The following is a 14830-nucleotide window of genomic DNA, read 5'->3' on the forward strand; positions in this document are numbered from 1 at the left end:
TGACTGAAATACACTGCTGAGGGGAGCAGTGGGCAAGACAGGAGAGGTCTGCTGCGCCATGTGTGTTGCTCCCTGGCAGGCTAGGGATCGAACTCAAGCTGCAGTAGCTGTGGATAGCTTCATAGGTTGTGTCTAACCCATTGTGCCACCAAGGAGGCCCCACATATTGATTTTTAATGAACTTATATGAATTTATAATGCAATGTGACTTCAATTAAAGAAAGTAAAAATTATGACAGTTTCAGTGCTACACCCAATGCTACAGCCATTTAAGAACAAACACCTTCTGTACATACTATTTATTCTGTCTTTTCGTTCACATTGACTCACACTTTCTTTGAGAAGGAGAATTCTTGCGCACAAGTGGAAAACCATCAAAGGGAAAAACGCGTTTATCAAAGCAAGTTTTTTATTGAAGAATAATATGTACAGAAGGGAATGTGCCCAACTCATAGGGTGCTTGGTAACTTTCAAAGCAATGCTGTTCTGTAACCAGTCAATTTATTGTTTTGCTTATCAAATTCTAGCAGATGCTCCCATGGTGGAAGGCACTTTGCCTGGACCAGCTCCCCCTTTCTTAAAAACAAGATTAGCAAATATAAAGAAGGTCTGAAGGTGCTGTGAAGAGATGAGGCATTCTCCTTGGCACACTCAAAGGATTAAAGAAAGATGGGAGTTACTGAAAATACATGGGTATTTCTCCTTTGAGAGGCCTGTGGGCAGGCCCAGAGGGCCTGGGGGAGTCCCAGCAGCATCGAGACTTTGGCCTTTGTCCCTGCATACTCTGTAACCACTGACTGCCCCAGGGAGCTTTTGCCTTTGTGGGTCAAATCCATTAATATTTGCCATGTTGGAAATGAAAACTACGAAGTTTAAAGACTTGTTTCACTCATTAGAATTACAATAAGAAACCGATTGCACGTCAAAACAGAATACATTTTATGAAAAAAATTTTTTCCCAAACGAAGTAATTCACAACAAGAAAGTAGTTGTCTCTTTTGTGAGTCTCGTTCAGCTCGGGCTTTGCAGAGCCTTGTTCCCATAGCTGCTCTGTATTCTGTTTCTTGCAATGTCATATGTCGAATGACCTCTGGAAAAGTCCACTGAACACTCATGAGAGAATGAGGATGAAAGAGAAAAATAAGACTGACTTGATTATGAAAATGGTTTTGACTTTGTGCACTCCTAGAAAAGGTTTCAGGACCACCCCCACTGCCACCCCCATGCCACCCTGTGGTCCCTTGGACCACACTTTGAGAACCATTGGTGTCAGTAAAGCCACAATGGACTACAGACTCGGTTTTTTGCTTTTTTTTTTTTTTTTTGGGTCTGAAGTTCAGTACTGTCAAGTGTGACCTCAGTAGAGCAAGCACCTCTCTCCCTACCCCCACCCTCTTATCTGGAGACTGGGGAGTCATTGGTGGTTCTTGCTGAGCCTGTCTCACGGGGTTGTTAGGCGGCCCAGGTTGTACCTGTGAGATCTTTCTGCAGACCGAAAGCACGGTGCTTTGCAAGGGCTTTTGAAGTATGGCGTCATCTTTAATTTGTAGGGAAGTTATTAAAAAAACTGACACCCTATTCTAATCTCCCTTGCTTCTGGGGTGGTCTCTGTGAAGGGACAGGCCATCTTGCTCCGCTTCCAAGGGAGATCATGGACACTTGGGTGACTGATTAACCAGAAAACCCTGAAGATAGACACTTGCCCCCCATGTGGTGACACTGGGTGTTTCCACGGTGTGCTGGTGGCTTTGGCTTATCTGGGCTGCGTATCTGATCCAGGCCTGTATTTTTGACACACTGACACATTCAAATGGGAGACTGTGCTACACTCAGCCTTTCTTTACTTGAATACGTTGCCCTCAGTCTGAGTCACCTAATGGATGCGACACAGTTTTCTGATTTGAACATCTGAGGCATCATGCAAGCAGAGGGAGCTCTTTTAGAACGCCTCCAAGTGCTGATCCAAAAAAAATTCTGGTAAACAGCCCTGGATGGAAAATGGCTTGTTTTTCCTGACTAGTAAAAGATCTGCTTGTTCTCCCAAGGTGAGTTTGTACTTCTAAACTGCTCCCCTCCATGGGTCATTGACTGCAGAGATAACAGTCGGTTTTCTCTGCCCTAGACATCCCTGGAAGCAACCTGCACTCTAATCTTGGGAGACATATTTGCTTGTGTTTGTAGGAGACCTAGAACTGTGGTCAAATATTTCCCTAAACTAGGAAATAAGGCAAAAAGCACAGGATCAATTGAGGTAAACTGACTTTAAGATGTGGCAAACTGGCTTTAAGATGGATTCAAAGAAATGGGTTTTGTAGGTTTGACTGAATTAAGTTCCATGGTCTCTACGTCTTGCAAATGTGGCGTGGTTGGCAAGGGCAAAGGCCCTCTAGCATTAACCATGTGAGCTATGGCACTTCCCCGTGGGGTGCACTGTGGGCTGACTCTCCCCTCCCCATCTGCATTCCTATACCTTCAGACTTTTTTCAATCAGTTTTTTAAGGCTTCATTCAATTGCAAGTGATAGAAATCCAATTCCAGCTGGTGTCAATAAACCAGAAAGCAGTGGTGATGGGTGAGGGGGTGTGCTGTGCAGGATCCAGGAAAGTGTAGTATGGGGTTAGAACAAGCAGTGAAACATTGCTTGGTTCAGAAACTCAGGTATTAATGGGATGTCCCTCCCTGCCCCTCTCCTCTCTCTTAGCCAGGCTCTCACCTCATAATGCCAAGATGGCTGTCTACTCCTCCAGGCTTTCATTCCATCCTCTCAGCCATCTCAATGGGGAAAAGTTCTTCAAAAAATTTTACAAAAGCCCCAGAAGTTTCATTGGTTCTGGTGGGTCACACGACCTCTCAGTAATCACTGAGGCTAGGAATTATCCATGTCTGATTGGCCAGACCCGATTCATGTTACCACTTCTGGGACAAGGGTGAAGGAAACTGGAGCTATGATATTGGGCAGCAGGAAAGATTTTAATATGTAGGCTCCCGTACTTCAGTATTAGTGGAGAATTGTTACTCCACTAGCCATGATCCTCTGTGGAATAAGAAAAGAACTGGGTCCTTCTTATCGGGGAGAAGACTAGCTTTGGTTTGCACTTGTAACTTGTCTTGGGTGAAGAGGCCTGGTGGCTGCTGGATGTCAGCCAGTCGAGCTGATCCAGGCAGCACAGCCCCACTGACTGAGTGCAGCACTGGTGTCGAATCCGGTCTCTGGGGCTCACTACCCTTGGATGGTCACACACTTACCCAGGCTGCTGGGCTGCCCATCAGAATCACTGAGCAGCTCAGTTCTATTGCTCAGTGAAACCCCAAGCTGATCAGGTGACACCTCTGCTTAAAAATCCACCACTGTGCTTGACCACAGTTACCCCAAAAGGAAGAGAAAACCAAAGCCACTAGTATTCCATCCTCCCACTCCAGCTTTACTTTCTCCTGCTCAGTAGATTAACACATCTTATTAACTGTTTGTTTACGTAGTTACTTCTGTGCCTCTACGAAGGGTGCTTTGTGTGGCTGCTTCCTGATCTCAGCTCTAACCTGTCAACGTCCTGCTGTAGAAGATTGTAGAGTCTTGGGTGCAATTGTAGAGTCTTTCCTCTCTGTCCCCACCACACACCCACTTCCCCACCCCCTTTCTTCTCTGCCCAAGGACCTTCGTTCACGTGCCGCGGCTGTAGACGAGCTCTTCACAGTGGAGCCATCCAGGAAACCAGGACCGCCTTGGCATTCTGGGGCAGAACGGCCTCCTCAGCTGTTTCTGATGGGCTGTACATCAAGATTCACGTTTATAAAATCCACCATGTCTTCCCAAGTCCTTCAGCCTCTAAAGACTCTTCTCGACTCTGTCTGGTGAAATCCCCCTTTCTTCCAGGCCTGGCTTGGATGACACTTTGGGTGGCCTTACATGTGTGTGTGTGTGTGTGTCTGCTGGTCACACTACATGGCCTTTAATTATTTGCTGCTTGAGTTTGGATCTTGGCTGTGCCTTTTCTCTGTTCTGGGACCGTGGGCGGTTACCCTCTCTGTGTCTCCATTTCTCTGTGTGTCGTGTGTAGTGACGATAGCACCTCCCTGCTGAGGCTGTTTGGCAGTTGCATGCATTGATGCAATAAAAGCATTTAGAATGTAAGCTGTCCGTCTGCTCCGCCTCCCTCCAGAGTTGGTGGATTATAGTCACCAGTGCCCAGAATAGCTCCTGGCAAATCAGAAGCCCCCAGGGGCTGGACAGGGAACCTAAATGAGAGAAGTGGGCTGGTGTGGTTCAGGCACTGGGTGTGTGTGTGGGGTGGGTGAGGGGACCAGGAAGGGCTATCCCTGTCGATGGGGGCATCTTCTCTACTTCTGGCCAGCTGTGGCCACATAGGAAGGGGGCCCAGTATTGCCCAATTATCTGATTTTTATTTTTTTTAATGAGAAATTTGAGAATCCATTTAAAAAAAAAAAGGATTTTCCTGGCAGTTGGTACACAGCATATAGGGCAAAGGTACTAAGCCTGTTGACCTACAGGCCACTGGTTTGGGACCCAGTTTCCATTTGTGGCCCAGTTTCCCATGGGTGTGACCTGCCTGTACCACATGGGACCTGACCTGGCTCTTAGCTTTCTCGTTTGCGGTCTGGGTATAGTGAGAACCGGTGCTGCCTCCCACGGGGGTGACTTGGAGGGTTCGGTCATGCGTGTGAGTGTATTTGCAAAAGCCGCTGTCTACACAGCCTAATGGGTGGTTACATCTGTCATGTCAGTTACCCAGTCTCGACAGACCTCTCGGGGATTTCTGACAGTCACAGGTGCCTTTTCATGCTGGGAAAAGTGTGTGTGTTTGCTGAGCACCTACTGTGTGCCCAGGAAAGATGAGGTGTCCTCCCTGTGAGATGGAAAGTGACATTTATAGGTGATGAGTGATTCCTAGAGAAGCTCCCTGATTAGGTTCTCACAGAAGGAGGTTTAGCCAGGGTGGGGGCCATTTCTCTGCTGGAATTCCCTGGCTTTGGACAACGTACTCCCTTCCTCATACTTGAAGTCAAGTGTGGCAAGAGCTCAGTGGGACTTTCCTGGTCCTGGGGTCTGCCTGCAGCAGTTCATTGCAGAGCAAGCCTCGCCTTGTTCGGAAGCTGTGGCAGGTGACCGTGGACCTGGCCAGAGAGGAGAGAAGGCAGAGGAAACTGTGGTAGGGTACGAGAGTGGGACCACAGCTTGGCTCAGAAGTAGGGTCTGGCCCAGCGTGAGGCACTCCCAGAGAAGGCGAAGGCCAAACCCTGGTGGGCTGGGCTGCTGGCATCATTTCCAAACCCACCTGGTGAGCCCATGGTATGGTATATGGTGAGCCCAGGGTCATAACAGCAGGCCAGAGCCTCCCTCCCCCCACCTCACGCCACCCAGAGGCCCCTGTCACTGATACTTAAAAACAGCCTTTTAGATTGTTACTGTGTGCCAGACCCTTTGCCACCTCTGGACACACCCAAGTGGCTGTTCCGTCTCCGGGCAGCCCCACGGCTGCTGATCATGTGTTGTTCCGTCTTCTCCGAGGAAGTATCTGGTTCCCCTTTCTCAGAGGTACGTGCACGCACACGCACCCCAAGGGGTGGCTGCAGCAGGCAAAGGGAAAAAGGAAAAAGGGAGCAGAGCAGGTGTGAGTGCGTGCCTGGCCCTCCCATGTGTCCTCCAAGGCCCGGGCCTAAGTTTCTAATTTTGATTTTTTTTCTCTTTGTGGATCGGATTTTTTGACTTGTGCTGCGTGGTTAGGCCAGGCATGACCCAGGCTCCTGGGTGACCTTGCTGTCACTATCTCCAAGTGGATGGCCACCCTTTCGCCTTGTCACCCCCACACTCCAGCCTTGCGGCTCCCTCCAGTCTCTTACAAACATAGGTCGCTTCCCCTCCCCTCTTGCTGAGCACGGCTCTGCTGCCTGTTTGGAACTTGGTATTTCCTCTCCCTCCAACAAGTGCTGGCTCATGCTTCCGGCTTCTGTTTAGGTATGGCCCCTCTGGAAGTTTCCAGTAGTCTCCTAATAAACCCCAGCCTGGCCTGGCCAGCTAAGCTCTCCACCGCTGGGTCCCAAGGCATGTCCACCCTCCCTCTACTGACATCTCTCGAATGGGCCCACCAGACTGGAAGCGCCCTGAAGGCAGGGCCATGGGAGGCCCAGCACAGGGTCTGGCAGCACAGGCCTGGCCCCGAGGAGATTGCACTCCTTTCCATGTCAGCCCCAACACGCGGTGAGGCCTTTGCAGGAGTGTAGGAAACGGTGCCTCTGGGCTGGAGCTGCCAGGGCGGCCACACTGGACATCTTCCCCCGAGAACCCGAACGAGCTCTTAAAACCAGCCTGCGTTGTCCGGTATGGTCGCCACTGGCTGACTTAACCTTGTAAACTTAAACATACTGAATACAAATTAAATAAATGGAAAACTCAGTCTCATTTGCCAGTTTCAAGTGCTTAGTAGCCACATGTGACCAGGGGCTGCTGGCCTGGCCAGCACGGGGGAGAGAACAGTCCAGCATCATGGAAAGCCTGGCTGGCTGTGCTGCTGGGGACCCTCCTGTGGAGGTGCCACCAGGGGCTTGTAGATGGTGGGGGCCTCCGTGGGTTTCGGGTAGATTTTTGCTGCTGAAGCCTGAACTGTTTCCTGGTCTCCCCGGCTGCAGGACGCTCGTCAGAAGTTCCGCTCTGTGCTGGTGGAGGCCACGGTGAAGCTGGACGAGCTGGTGAAGAAGATCGGCAAAGCTGTGGAAGACTCGAAGCCCTACTGGGAGGCGCGGAGGGTGGCGAGGCAGGTAGGAGCCCTGCAGCCGGCTCCCTGGCTGCCCAACCCCCCGGGGGTTCGGGAGACACCTCCTCACTTCTGTTCCTGGCAAACGCTTCGGAGGTCAGACCTGCGCTGTGCAGGGTAGCCCTGGCTTTGTGAACAGCAGCATTTGGAGCTGGCCTCTTAGACGCCTTCCCCCACAATCTTCCTGCCTTGATGCTATTAGTAGGGGTGGGGCTGGCACCTGGAGGAGGCTGGGAGCAGGGCCGCCTTGCCCCCAAGGCAGTGCCCAGGCCCCCTTCCCAGGCAGCGAGGCCCGCTGGTGCGTGTGAGAGGCTGTGTCCAAAGCAGCAGGCTGCCCCCGTGCCATCCTGGTGACCGCCCATCAGGGGGCAGGAGGAGGCTCGCCTCACCCCACCCCACCCCATTCTCCCTGTGTGCGGCGACAATTAGATGTTTGCTTTGCTTCTCTGGAAACATCAGTTTCTTGCTCTGAGGCCCAAAGAAGCAACTGAGGAGCCAAGGCCTGAGAAGGGGAGCAGGGGGGCTGCGGCCAGGCAGCCGCTGGGACTCATGGAAGTGGGTTCTGGGCTCGGGGGTGTCTTCCTTGGATGGGCACAGAGGCACTGCTTGTGTCACCTCCTCCAGCTGAGAACCCAAGCTGGGAATGGGGACAGGAAGGTACCCCAATGTTTCAGTGCCTGCTGTGTGCCAGGCCTAGGCTGGGGGCTTGTCACCCCACCCCTCGGCCCTCTCTGGTTTGCTTTGTGGTGTCTCCAGCATGGCCTGAGGCCTCTATGGCTGGTCCAAATCGCGGTTCCTGTCCCTGGGCTGTGTTTCCGTGATGGACGATGCTGCTTCCGAAAGTCTCTGTGTGAGAACATGTTCGGTGAGTGGCAGGTGCTTGAGCACCTACCGTGTGCACAGTGTATTGGGCATAATCAAGACTATCACGGCAGGGTGGACCCAGAAACCTAGGAGCATGCTGAGATTGAACCCAAAGAGGGTAAAGGGCCAGAATTGCGCATTCCCTGTCTTTGGTGGGCCTCCAGGCACCTCTCAAATGTCTCGTCAGGGGATACTATTGATATTTGGGCAATTCTGCCGAGATCTTGATTGTGGAATTGAGTTTTACATCCTGAACCCCAAGCTGAGCTTTCTGGCTGGGAGATGGCAGCTATGTTGCTTTTATTCCTAGACAGAATAAACTGCCTGCCTGAAAGCTTCCTGCCCTCCCTGGCCAGAACAAGCTCAAAGTGCCAACTACTCCTCCTCTAACACGCCCTGAACAGCCACTCCCGTTTTCCTCCTCCTTCTGGACCCCACCCAAGCCTCTAGATTTCCAAGGAGCAGAAACCTCCTAAAGCTACTTGCCAGATCCCAGAAGCTCCAGACCCCAGCACCCTCCCTCCAGAGCTCCTTGTGAGCCAACCTTCAGGGGCCCCCATGTGGCAGATGGGGAGCCAGTGGCTCGAATTCTTGACCTACTGTTGCCGGAGTTGGGTCTCATGAGACGGCAAATTTCTGGTGACTCAGTATGAACATTGGATCAGTACCAAGGAGGTGATGAAAGCTATTTCAGAAAAGCTTCAACACCTGAATTTATTGTCCTCTGATTCTTTTGAGCCCATAATGCTCCATCCCCTGCACCTGTGCGGTGGGTTGCTTGCGTGGTCTGCTAAAGCATTGGCTTGAAGGAAAAGCCAGGCCTTGGGGTTTCTCCACCTGCTCCCTGAGCCTGCCAGGTTTTGGGGCAGAGCTGGCTAAAGGGACCTTTGTGCCCAGGGTGCTGGAGGATGGCTCTCAAGTTCCTGTGCCCAGCTGATGGATGCTGACCCTTGGCTGTGCTGACAGTGAGTGGGCTTCCCTCTCTGAGCCTTTGAAATTGCCTTTCAAAAGCCCCCCCATTTGTCCTTCCCTCTGTCATTGTCTCAACCCTCAGCGGTCCGGTCCCTCGTCTCCTTTAGCTTTCTGCTCAGATGTCACCTTACCAGCCAGATCTTCCTGGGCTGACATTAAATGTTAACTCCCAGCCCCTGTTCCTGAATTGCTGCTTCTCCATGGCACTCCTCTCCCTGACTTGTTGTCGTTTACAGCAGTGAAGCTCCTGGGGACAGGGAGTTTGTTCTGTCTGGTTCATAGCCGTGTCTGCAATGCCCACATGCCAAAGGGGCCAAGCATTGAACAGATGGGTAACTGAGCCGACGAGCGAATGGTGAGCCGGGCTCACCGTCAGTGACCAGGCCTTCCCCTTGCCCCTCCCTCGGTGTTTTGAGCTTTTCCTCCTTTGTCCCCTGACTCTCAATTTAGATAAGCAGAAGAAGAAAGTGGGTGACAAATCCAGCTTCACCTGGGTTGGGTTCATTCAAATCTAATTTGGTGGGTGGTTCCCCAATGGGCTGTGACACATCTGGAGAAGATTTCATCCCATCCTTTCTCTTCTGTGCCCCAACCCCCTTTGATGGGACAGGAGGTGGGAGGGAGCTGGGTGGGAGAGCCACCTGCTGGGCAGCAGGGCATTGTGGCACCTCCTTCCTCTCATGCCTTCTCTTGGCCAGCAAGGACAATGACCGTGACGATCGCTGGGTCCCGTGGGCCAGCTCCTGAGTCACCAGGCCTCATCAGCTGGTGCCCAGATCCAAGGGGTGGCTGACTTGGCTGACTCGCTCAGCCAGCAGAACCCAGGGAGAGCCCTAGCCCCCAGGCTTTGCGCCTGCCAGCCCTCCCCTGCTTCCCTGCAGGCGGCACAGGAAGAAGAGGGCAGAGCAGGCTCAGAGAGACCCTTCCCTCCCGTACCCCAGGGGACCTTGTTGATTGTGGTAGAAGAACCGGAAGGATGCTCAAAAACCGAGACCAGCACAAGATGTCTCGTTGGCCTCTGTGGCGGTGGTGGTGGCCAGGTGGCTGGACCGTTCATGCCCCGCTCCTCTGACCTCTGATGGTGGTGAAGGGGGCAGGGTTCGGCTGCTGCCAAGCGGGCCTTCCTGTTTTCTTCCTCTGGTCCTCTCCCTACCCCCATCCTTTCTATATTTACACACCCGCCTGACCCTGCCAGGGCGTAGAAACAGGCCCCCCATTCCTGGAGCCTCTGCATCCTCATCCTTGGAGCCAGGACAGTCCAGGGCTGGCTCCGGCTCTCTCAGGAGGTCTTACATGAGATGGTGCCTTTGGCGAGAGAATCCCTGCCAAGCTTAGGTTTTGACTTCATTAAAAAAAGAAAAAAGTCACAAGAAATTTAGAAAATAGACAAAATGGAGAAAATAAGCCCCTGTACCGTCTTTTAACAGTGATATATATCTCCTATCCTTTTTTTTTTTTTTAATAAATCCTACCGTGGTGATTTTATAATGTGTTGGAAAGCTCATGTCTACCCAGCAGAGTCTCACTGGACCAGCATAGATTGTCAGAGGGCGTCCAAAGGATGTAAACTCTGTAAGATTTGTAGTTGTCAAGCTGGTAGAAATTGTGTTACCCAATTCAAAAATTCGCATTAACTTTGTTGTTTCTGATGTCAACTCATTCTCCTACCTATGAGTCACATCCAATCCTGTGATTTTGAAACTCAGTCCAAATTCTGCTAAGAGATGTAAGAACGTGGCTATCTCCAAGCTCCTACACCCCCTCCCCCAGCCCAGCTGGGGTGAGGGCAGGGAACTGGCTCAGATTTATTTCAGGATTTTTGTCCTTGAGCCAGGGCTTGTTTAAAAAGCTGCTTTGACATATCTGCCGGCCTTCAGTGTGGGACAGGGGACGTTCTGGCCAGGGGTGGAGGCCCTGTGATTCAGTGAGCCTGAATGGCAGGGGTGTTTCCTGCTTGCTTTGCTCTCTGGGTTCTAGCTGGTCTCACGGTGACCCTGGGCTTATTATTTTATTGCTGCCCATCCCAAACCTGGTTATTTTTTTCCTTTTGGAAAATGGTGGTAAACTACCTATAACACAAAATTCACCATTCTAAAGTATTTGAAGGCCAATGGCATTAAGTCCATTCGCATTGCAACCCTCACCAACTTAATGCCTCAACTCTTGCACTCATTAATAATTGCCCAGTCTCGTTCCCCTAGAGACTCTTGACACCATCATTCTACTTTCTGTCTCTGATTTTGACTATTCTACCTCCTCCTACAGGTGGAACGATGCAGTTTTTTTCCTTTGTTGCCTGGTTTGTTTCACTCAGCATCATGTCTCCAAGAGTCATCCATGTTGTGGCATGTGTCAGAATTTCATCTCTTTTCAAGGCTGTATGATATTCCATTGCCTGGTTAAACTACCTCTGGTTTATTCACTTATCCTTCCATGGAATTTTGGGCAATTCTTGTTATTTTTAAAAGGTTGGGATGTATTCGAAGACGTTGCAAAACTGAACAGCAGTATAAATGCAAAATAATGAGGATTATTCTGCACTGAAAGTTGCTTGTTTGGTATTTAGGGGCGTGTAAGTCCATATCCTATACTTCACCTCCTCTGGGGAAGCAGATGATTGGGAGGCATTGGGGCTTGTAGCATGGCTTAGCTGTGGGACTTCTGGCCAAACTTCCATCTGAGCCAGACTGCTGGACTTTGAGTCTCAGCTCAGCATGTAATCGCTGTGGGACCTTACCAGTTACATAATCTCTGCCTTAATTCCTTCATCTGTGAAATGGAATTATATAGTGATTCATTTTTGCTGTGAAACAAACAACCTACACTTAGTGGCCCCAAGCAGTCCTTTGGCTCGTGATTTTGCTGGGCAATTTTTCTGATCTCAGGCTGGGCTAATCCGATGCATGTTCAGTCGGGGAGGGGAGGGGGGCGGCTCTCGGATGACTGCGTGCCGTACAGTTGACTGGTTGTCAGCTGGGGCGTCACGGTGACTGGACCACACGCATCTCATCCAACAGGCTCATGTGGGTTTCTTCACATGGCGCTTGGATTCCAGGAACAAAAAGGGAAAGCCCTTTCAAGCCTCTGCATGCTTCACCTTTGTAATGGGTGATTGGGTAAAGTCAGTTCCAGGACTGGTCCAACTCCAAGAGGTAGGAGAAAAGCAATTTCACCTGCACAATATTGAAACCGTTTTTGCAGTTCACTTGGATCAGAGATTAAAAAATGTAAATTATTCCAAGGGTGTTTTTCTATCAATTATTGTGTCTCTATGGTGAATCATCTGCCTTCAAAGAAATAAAGGGCCATCCCCACCACCACCAAATCCTATGGGTAGATGCAGCGCACCACTGCGGGCTGGCAGCATCTGTAAGACGTGGAGGCTGTGAGGACACAAGGGTGACCCAGGCAGGCTGGGGACATGCCGGGTCCTCCTGAGGATAGAAGGTGCCAGAGAACAGAAAGTGATGAGGGAGGGAGCAGCTGACTTTCAATGAAAAGCACACTAAGCCCAAAGGGATGCTCTGAGGGGAGGGTCCTGAGTGGGTGGGCAGTCACGATTCCTAGGAAATGAAATAGGTGAAGTGTGTGAAATAATCCCCTGAATTGTTATGTTAATTATAGAAAAACAAAATGCCGTAGGCCTTCCTGGGGAAATGCTGGATGTTGATTTTGTTTGGGCTGTGTTTGTGGAAGACCCACTGTTACGTGGAGAAGGAGCGGGTTCTGCAGAGGTGGGGCTTACACTCGAGGATATGTCAAGTGTGGGTGGTTACTCTCTGCTGGTCCAGGGATCTTTTGCCTTATTTTCTGTTGTTTAGCAAATCTTTACTGGGTACCTATTAAATGCCAGGCACTGCTCTCCCACTGTCAGGACAGAACGGAGACCCCGTCCTGGTGCTGCTGACATTCCCCCTCAGTCTCAGAGAGGTGGGTGGGGTAGGAAAACTAGACTCTTGGATGCTGTTTAGCCGTATTTGTCCCCCATCCATTGGAGAAATGGAATGAGAGGATTACAGTGAGTTAGCAGATGGGCATAGGAAAGTCAGAGTATTTTCTCAGCTTCTCTTTGTCGGCACCTGCTATTGTGGAGCATAACGCCTGTCCTGCATCCTCCAGGAACCCCATCCCAGACAGGCAGGGTTTTAAGGTGTAGGTCACTATAGTCCATTGTCGTTCATGTGATAGTTGGGCTGTTTGGAGCCTCCAGCCACCTTTTCAACAGAGCCTTACATAGCCTTGTTGTATGCTTCTATTTAAAGATACCTGATTTAATATGTATCTCACAAATTACTATAATAAAAGACTAGACCAAAAAAAGGGAGAAAAGAATGTGGAAGTGGTGACTGGTGCGTCTAGGGGGATGCCGTTGGCAGGGACATGGGCCGAGTGACAGTGGGGGGCTGAGAGTCTGCTGTGGACGAGAGTGTGTGAGGGGACTGAGCCAGAGACTCAGGGCGGAGGGGCGGAGGGTTGTTGGGACACCTGTTGTTTGCCAGGCAAACTTTTCTGCATGCAGAAGGCAATTTAAGAATCTTTGCAAAAAAAGAGACCGAAGAAGCACCCCATGGTCATCATTTAGTAGGGGTTCTCCTGGGTTCCAGCCTTCGTACATGATCTCGGGAGTCCTCACAGCAGGGATGCAGGTCACCACACACAGGGCAGAAAGTCACGTCCACACACGCGCCTCCGCAGGAGAGGAGCAAGATTTATAAACCCACGTCTACCTCGTGCAGGCTGCTGCTTGGGTTTGACTTTTGGGAGGCACGTGACTGATGAAAAGTCTGTACTACACCCCAACATGTCTTAGGGGAACAGGGAAGAAAAATAGTTGACCTGTTGGGCTGAAGGCAGACCAAGCTCCACTTGCATGGCCCTGCCTTTTCTGCCCTGGGGTGACTGTGACGTGCTTCCTTCAAGCAGTCAGGGAACTTAAACAGTGCCAGGCTTGAGACTTCAGTGCAGCTTGGTCCTGCCTCTCCCTGGTCACTGTTGTTTCCCCTGAGCCGCTCTCCTGCCTGGGTGGCGATTTACACCATGGGGCTTGGGTGAGGAGGTCTGGGTCAGTGACGTCCGTCTCGGAGGCCCTGCTCATGTTCCCACCGAGAGGCCACAGGCCAGTTCCTGGGAACTGCGTCATCGAGGCGGCGAAGTCAGGGCACCTGTCCCAGCGCAGAGCTCCTGGTGATTGATGGCAGGAAAGGAAGACTGTTCACTCTCCCCTGCCTCGACGAGGGTGCCCTGCTTTGCCCTCTCGCTTGGCCATTCTGGAGAAGCAGCAGCTGCATTTTGGAAGCCTGGTCTGTTGAATGCAGTGGAGTCACTGGGGAGATGATGGGCAGCTTCTGGCCTAGGGGAGGATTCCATACATAAAGGGGGTCTTGAGGCTTCAGAACTCCACTTTGGGAGCCCTGCAGCTCCCGCTCAGCCACCATGTCTCAGGTTTCCTCTGCTGGGGCTGCAGCAGCTGGTGTTGCTGACCTTGGTCTCCTCTTCTGGAGTGCAGTGGCCTCTTGCACTTGACCCTTCCTGTCAGGGAGGTGAGTGGAAGCCCGGGGAGGGCACTGGCTGCATGCAGGGACTCAGCAAGGCTGAGGAGTAAGCGGCGGCGCTGCTCATCCTCATGTTGTCCGTGGCGCTCGGTCAGGGACTATTTCCTTGTCCTCTTTGCCTGTCCCTGAGGCATGACTGATCCCTGGTCAGGGCTGCTGTGGCAACCTGCGGCCTGAAGCTGACAGATGTGGTTTGTCACCACACCGAAGTTTAAGGGGAAGCAGGGTGTGGACTTCACACTGCATCAGAAACCATGTGGCTCCTTGGAGGTTTCTGTTTTCTTTTCCTTGCCATCTTCACTAAAATTACTGCCTTGACCGGGGAGACCCCAGTGTTGCCCCTCTGGAAGGAAGGGGCAGGTTGATTGATTTCTCAGCTGAAGAAAATCAGATAAGGGCTGTATTCTTGCTCCGGGTTTGTCAACATGGATAAGTCTTTGTGTGTTGCCAGGCAACAGGGTTAGGGCCCTGGCCAAATGGCAACATTTCTCTTGAGCTCTTTGGTTTCCCTTCCTGTTCCCTTTCCTCACCTTGGGGCTGCCCTCTGCCTACCCTGTTTTCCTTCCACATTTAGGCTTCTCTGCCCCTCTGGCTGTGACTTCATTTTCTGCCCCCTTCCACTCTGTGCAAATCTCCCCTTAAGAATCTGATGGATTCTTCACACTGAGAAGCAGC

The 14830-nt window shown here is 51.3% G+C and overlaps 1 protein-coding gene across 6 annotated transcripts in view; it reads left to right on the plus strand.

The window, feature by feature from the left end:
• SH3BP5 (SH3 domain binding protein 5) overlaps nucleotides 1-14830 on the plus strand; it is a gene marked incomplete at both ends in the record, with an annotated part of 47091 nt that overhangs the window by 16309 nt on the left and 15952 nt on the right. For 5 of the 6 annotated variants that reach the window (XM_084247610.1, XM_084247612.1, XM_084247611.1 and 2 more), the window contains one exon: nucleotides 6643-6771. The exons of the other annotated variant lie outside the window; for it this stretch is intronic. In XM_084247610.1, the coding sequence (XP_084103736.1) occupies nucleotides 6643-6771 (129 nt within the window). The remainder of the gene's footprint in view (nucleotides 1-6642; nucleotides 6772-14830) is intronic. 6 annotated transcript variants of the gene reach the window in all.

The sequence above is a fragment of the Talpa europaea genome, assembly GCF_964194135.1.
Source record: "Talpa europaea genome assembly, chromosome: 11".
Classification (NCBI taxonomy): domain Eukaryota; kingdom Metazoa; phylum Chordata; class Mammalia; order Eulipotyphla; family Talpidae; genus Talpa; species Talpa europaea.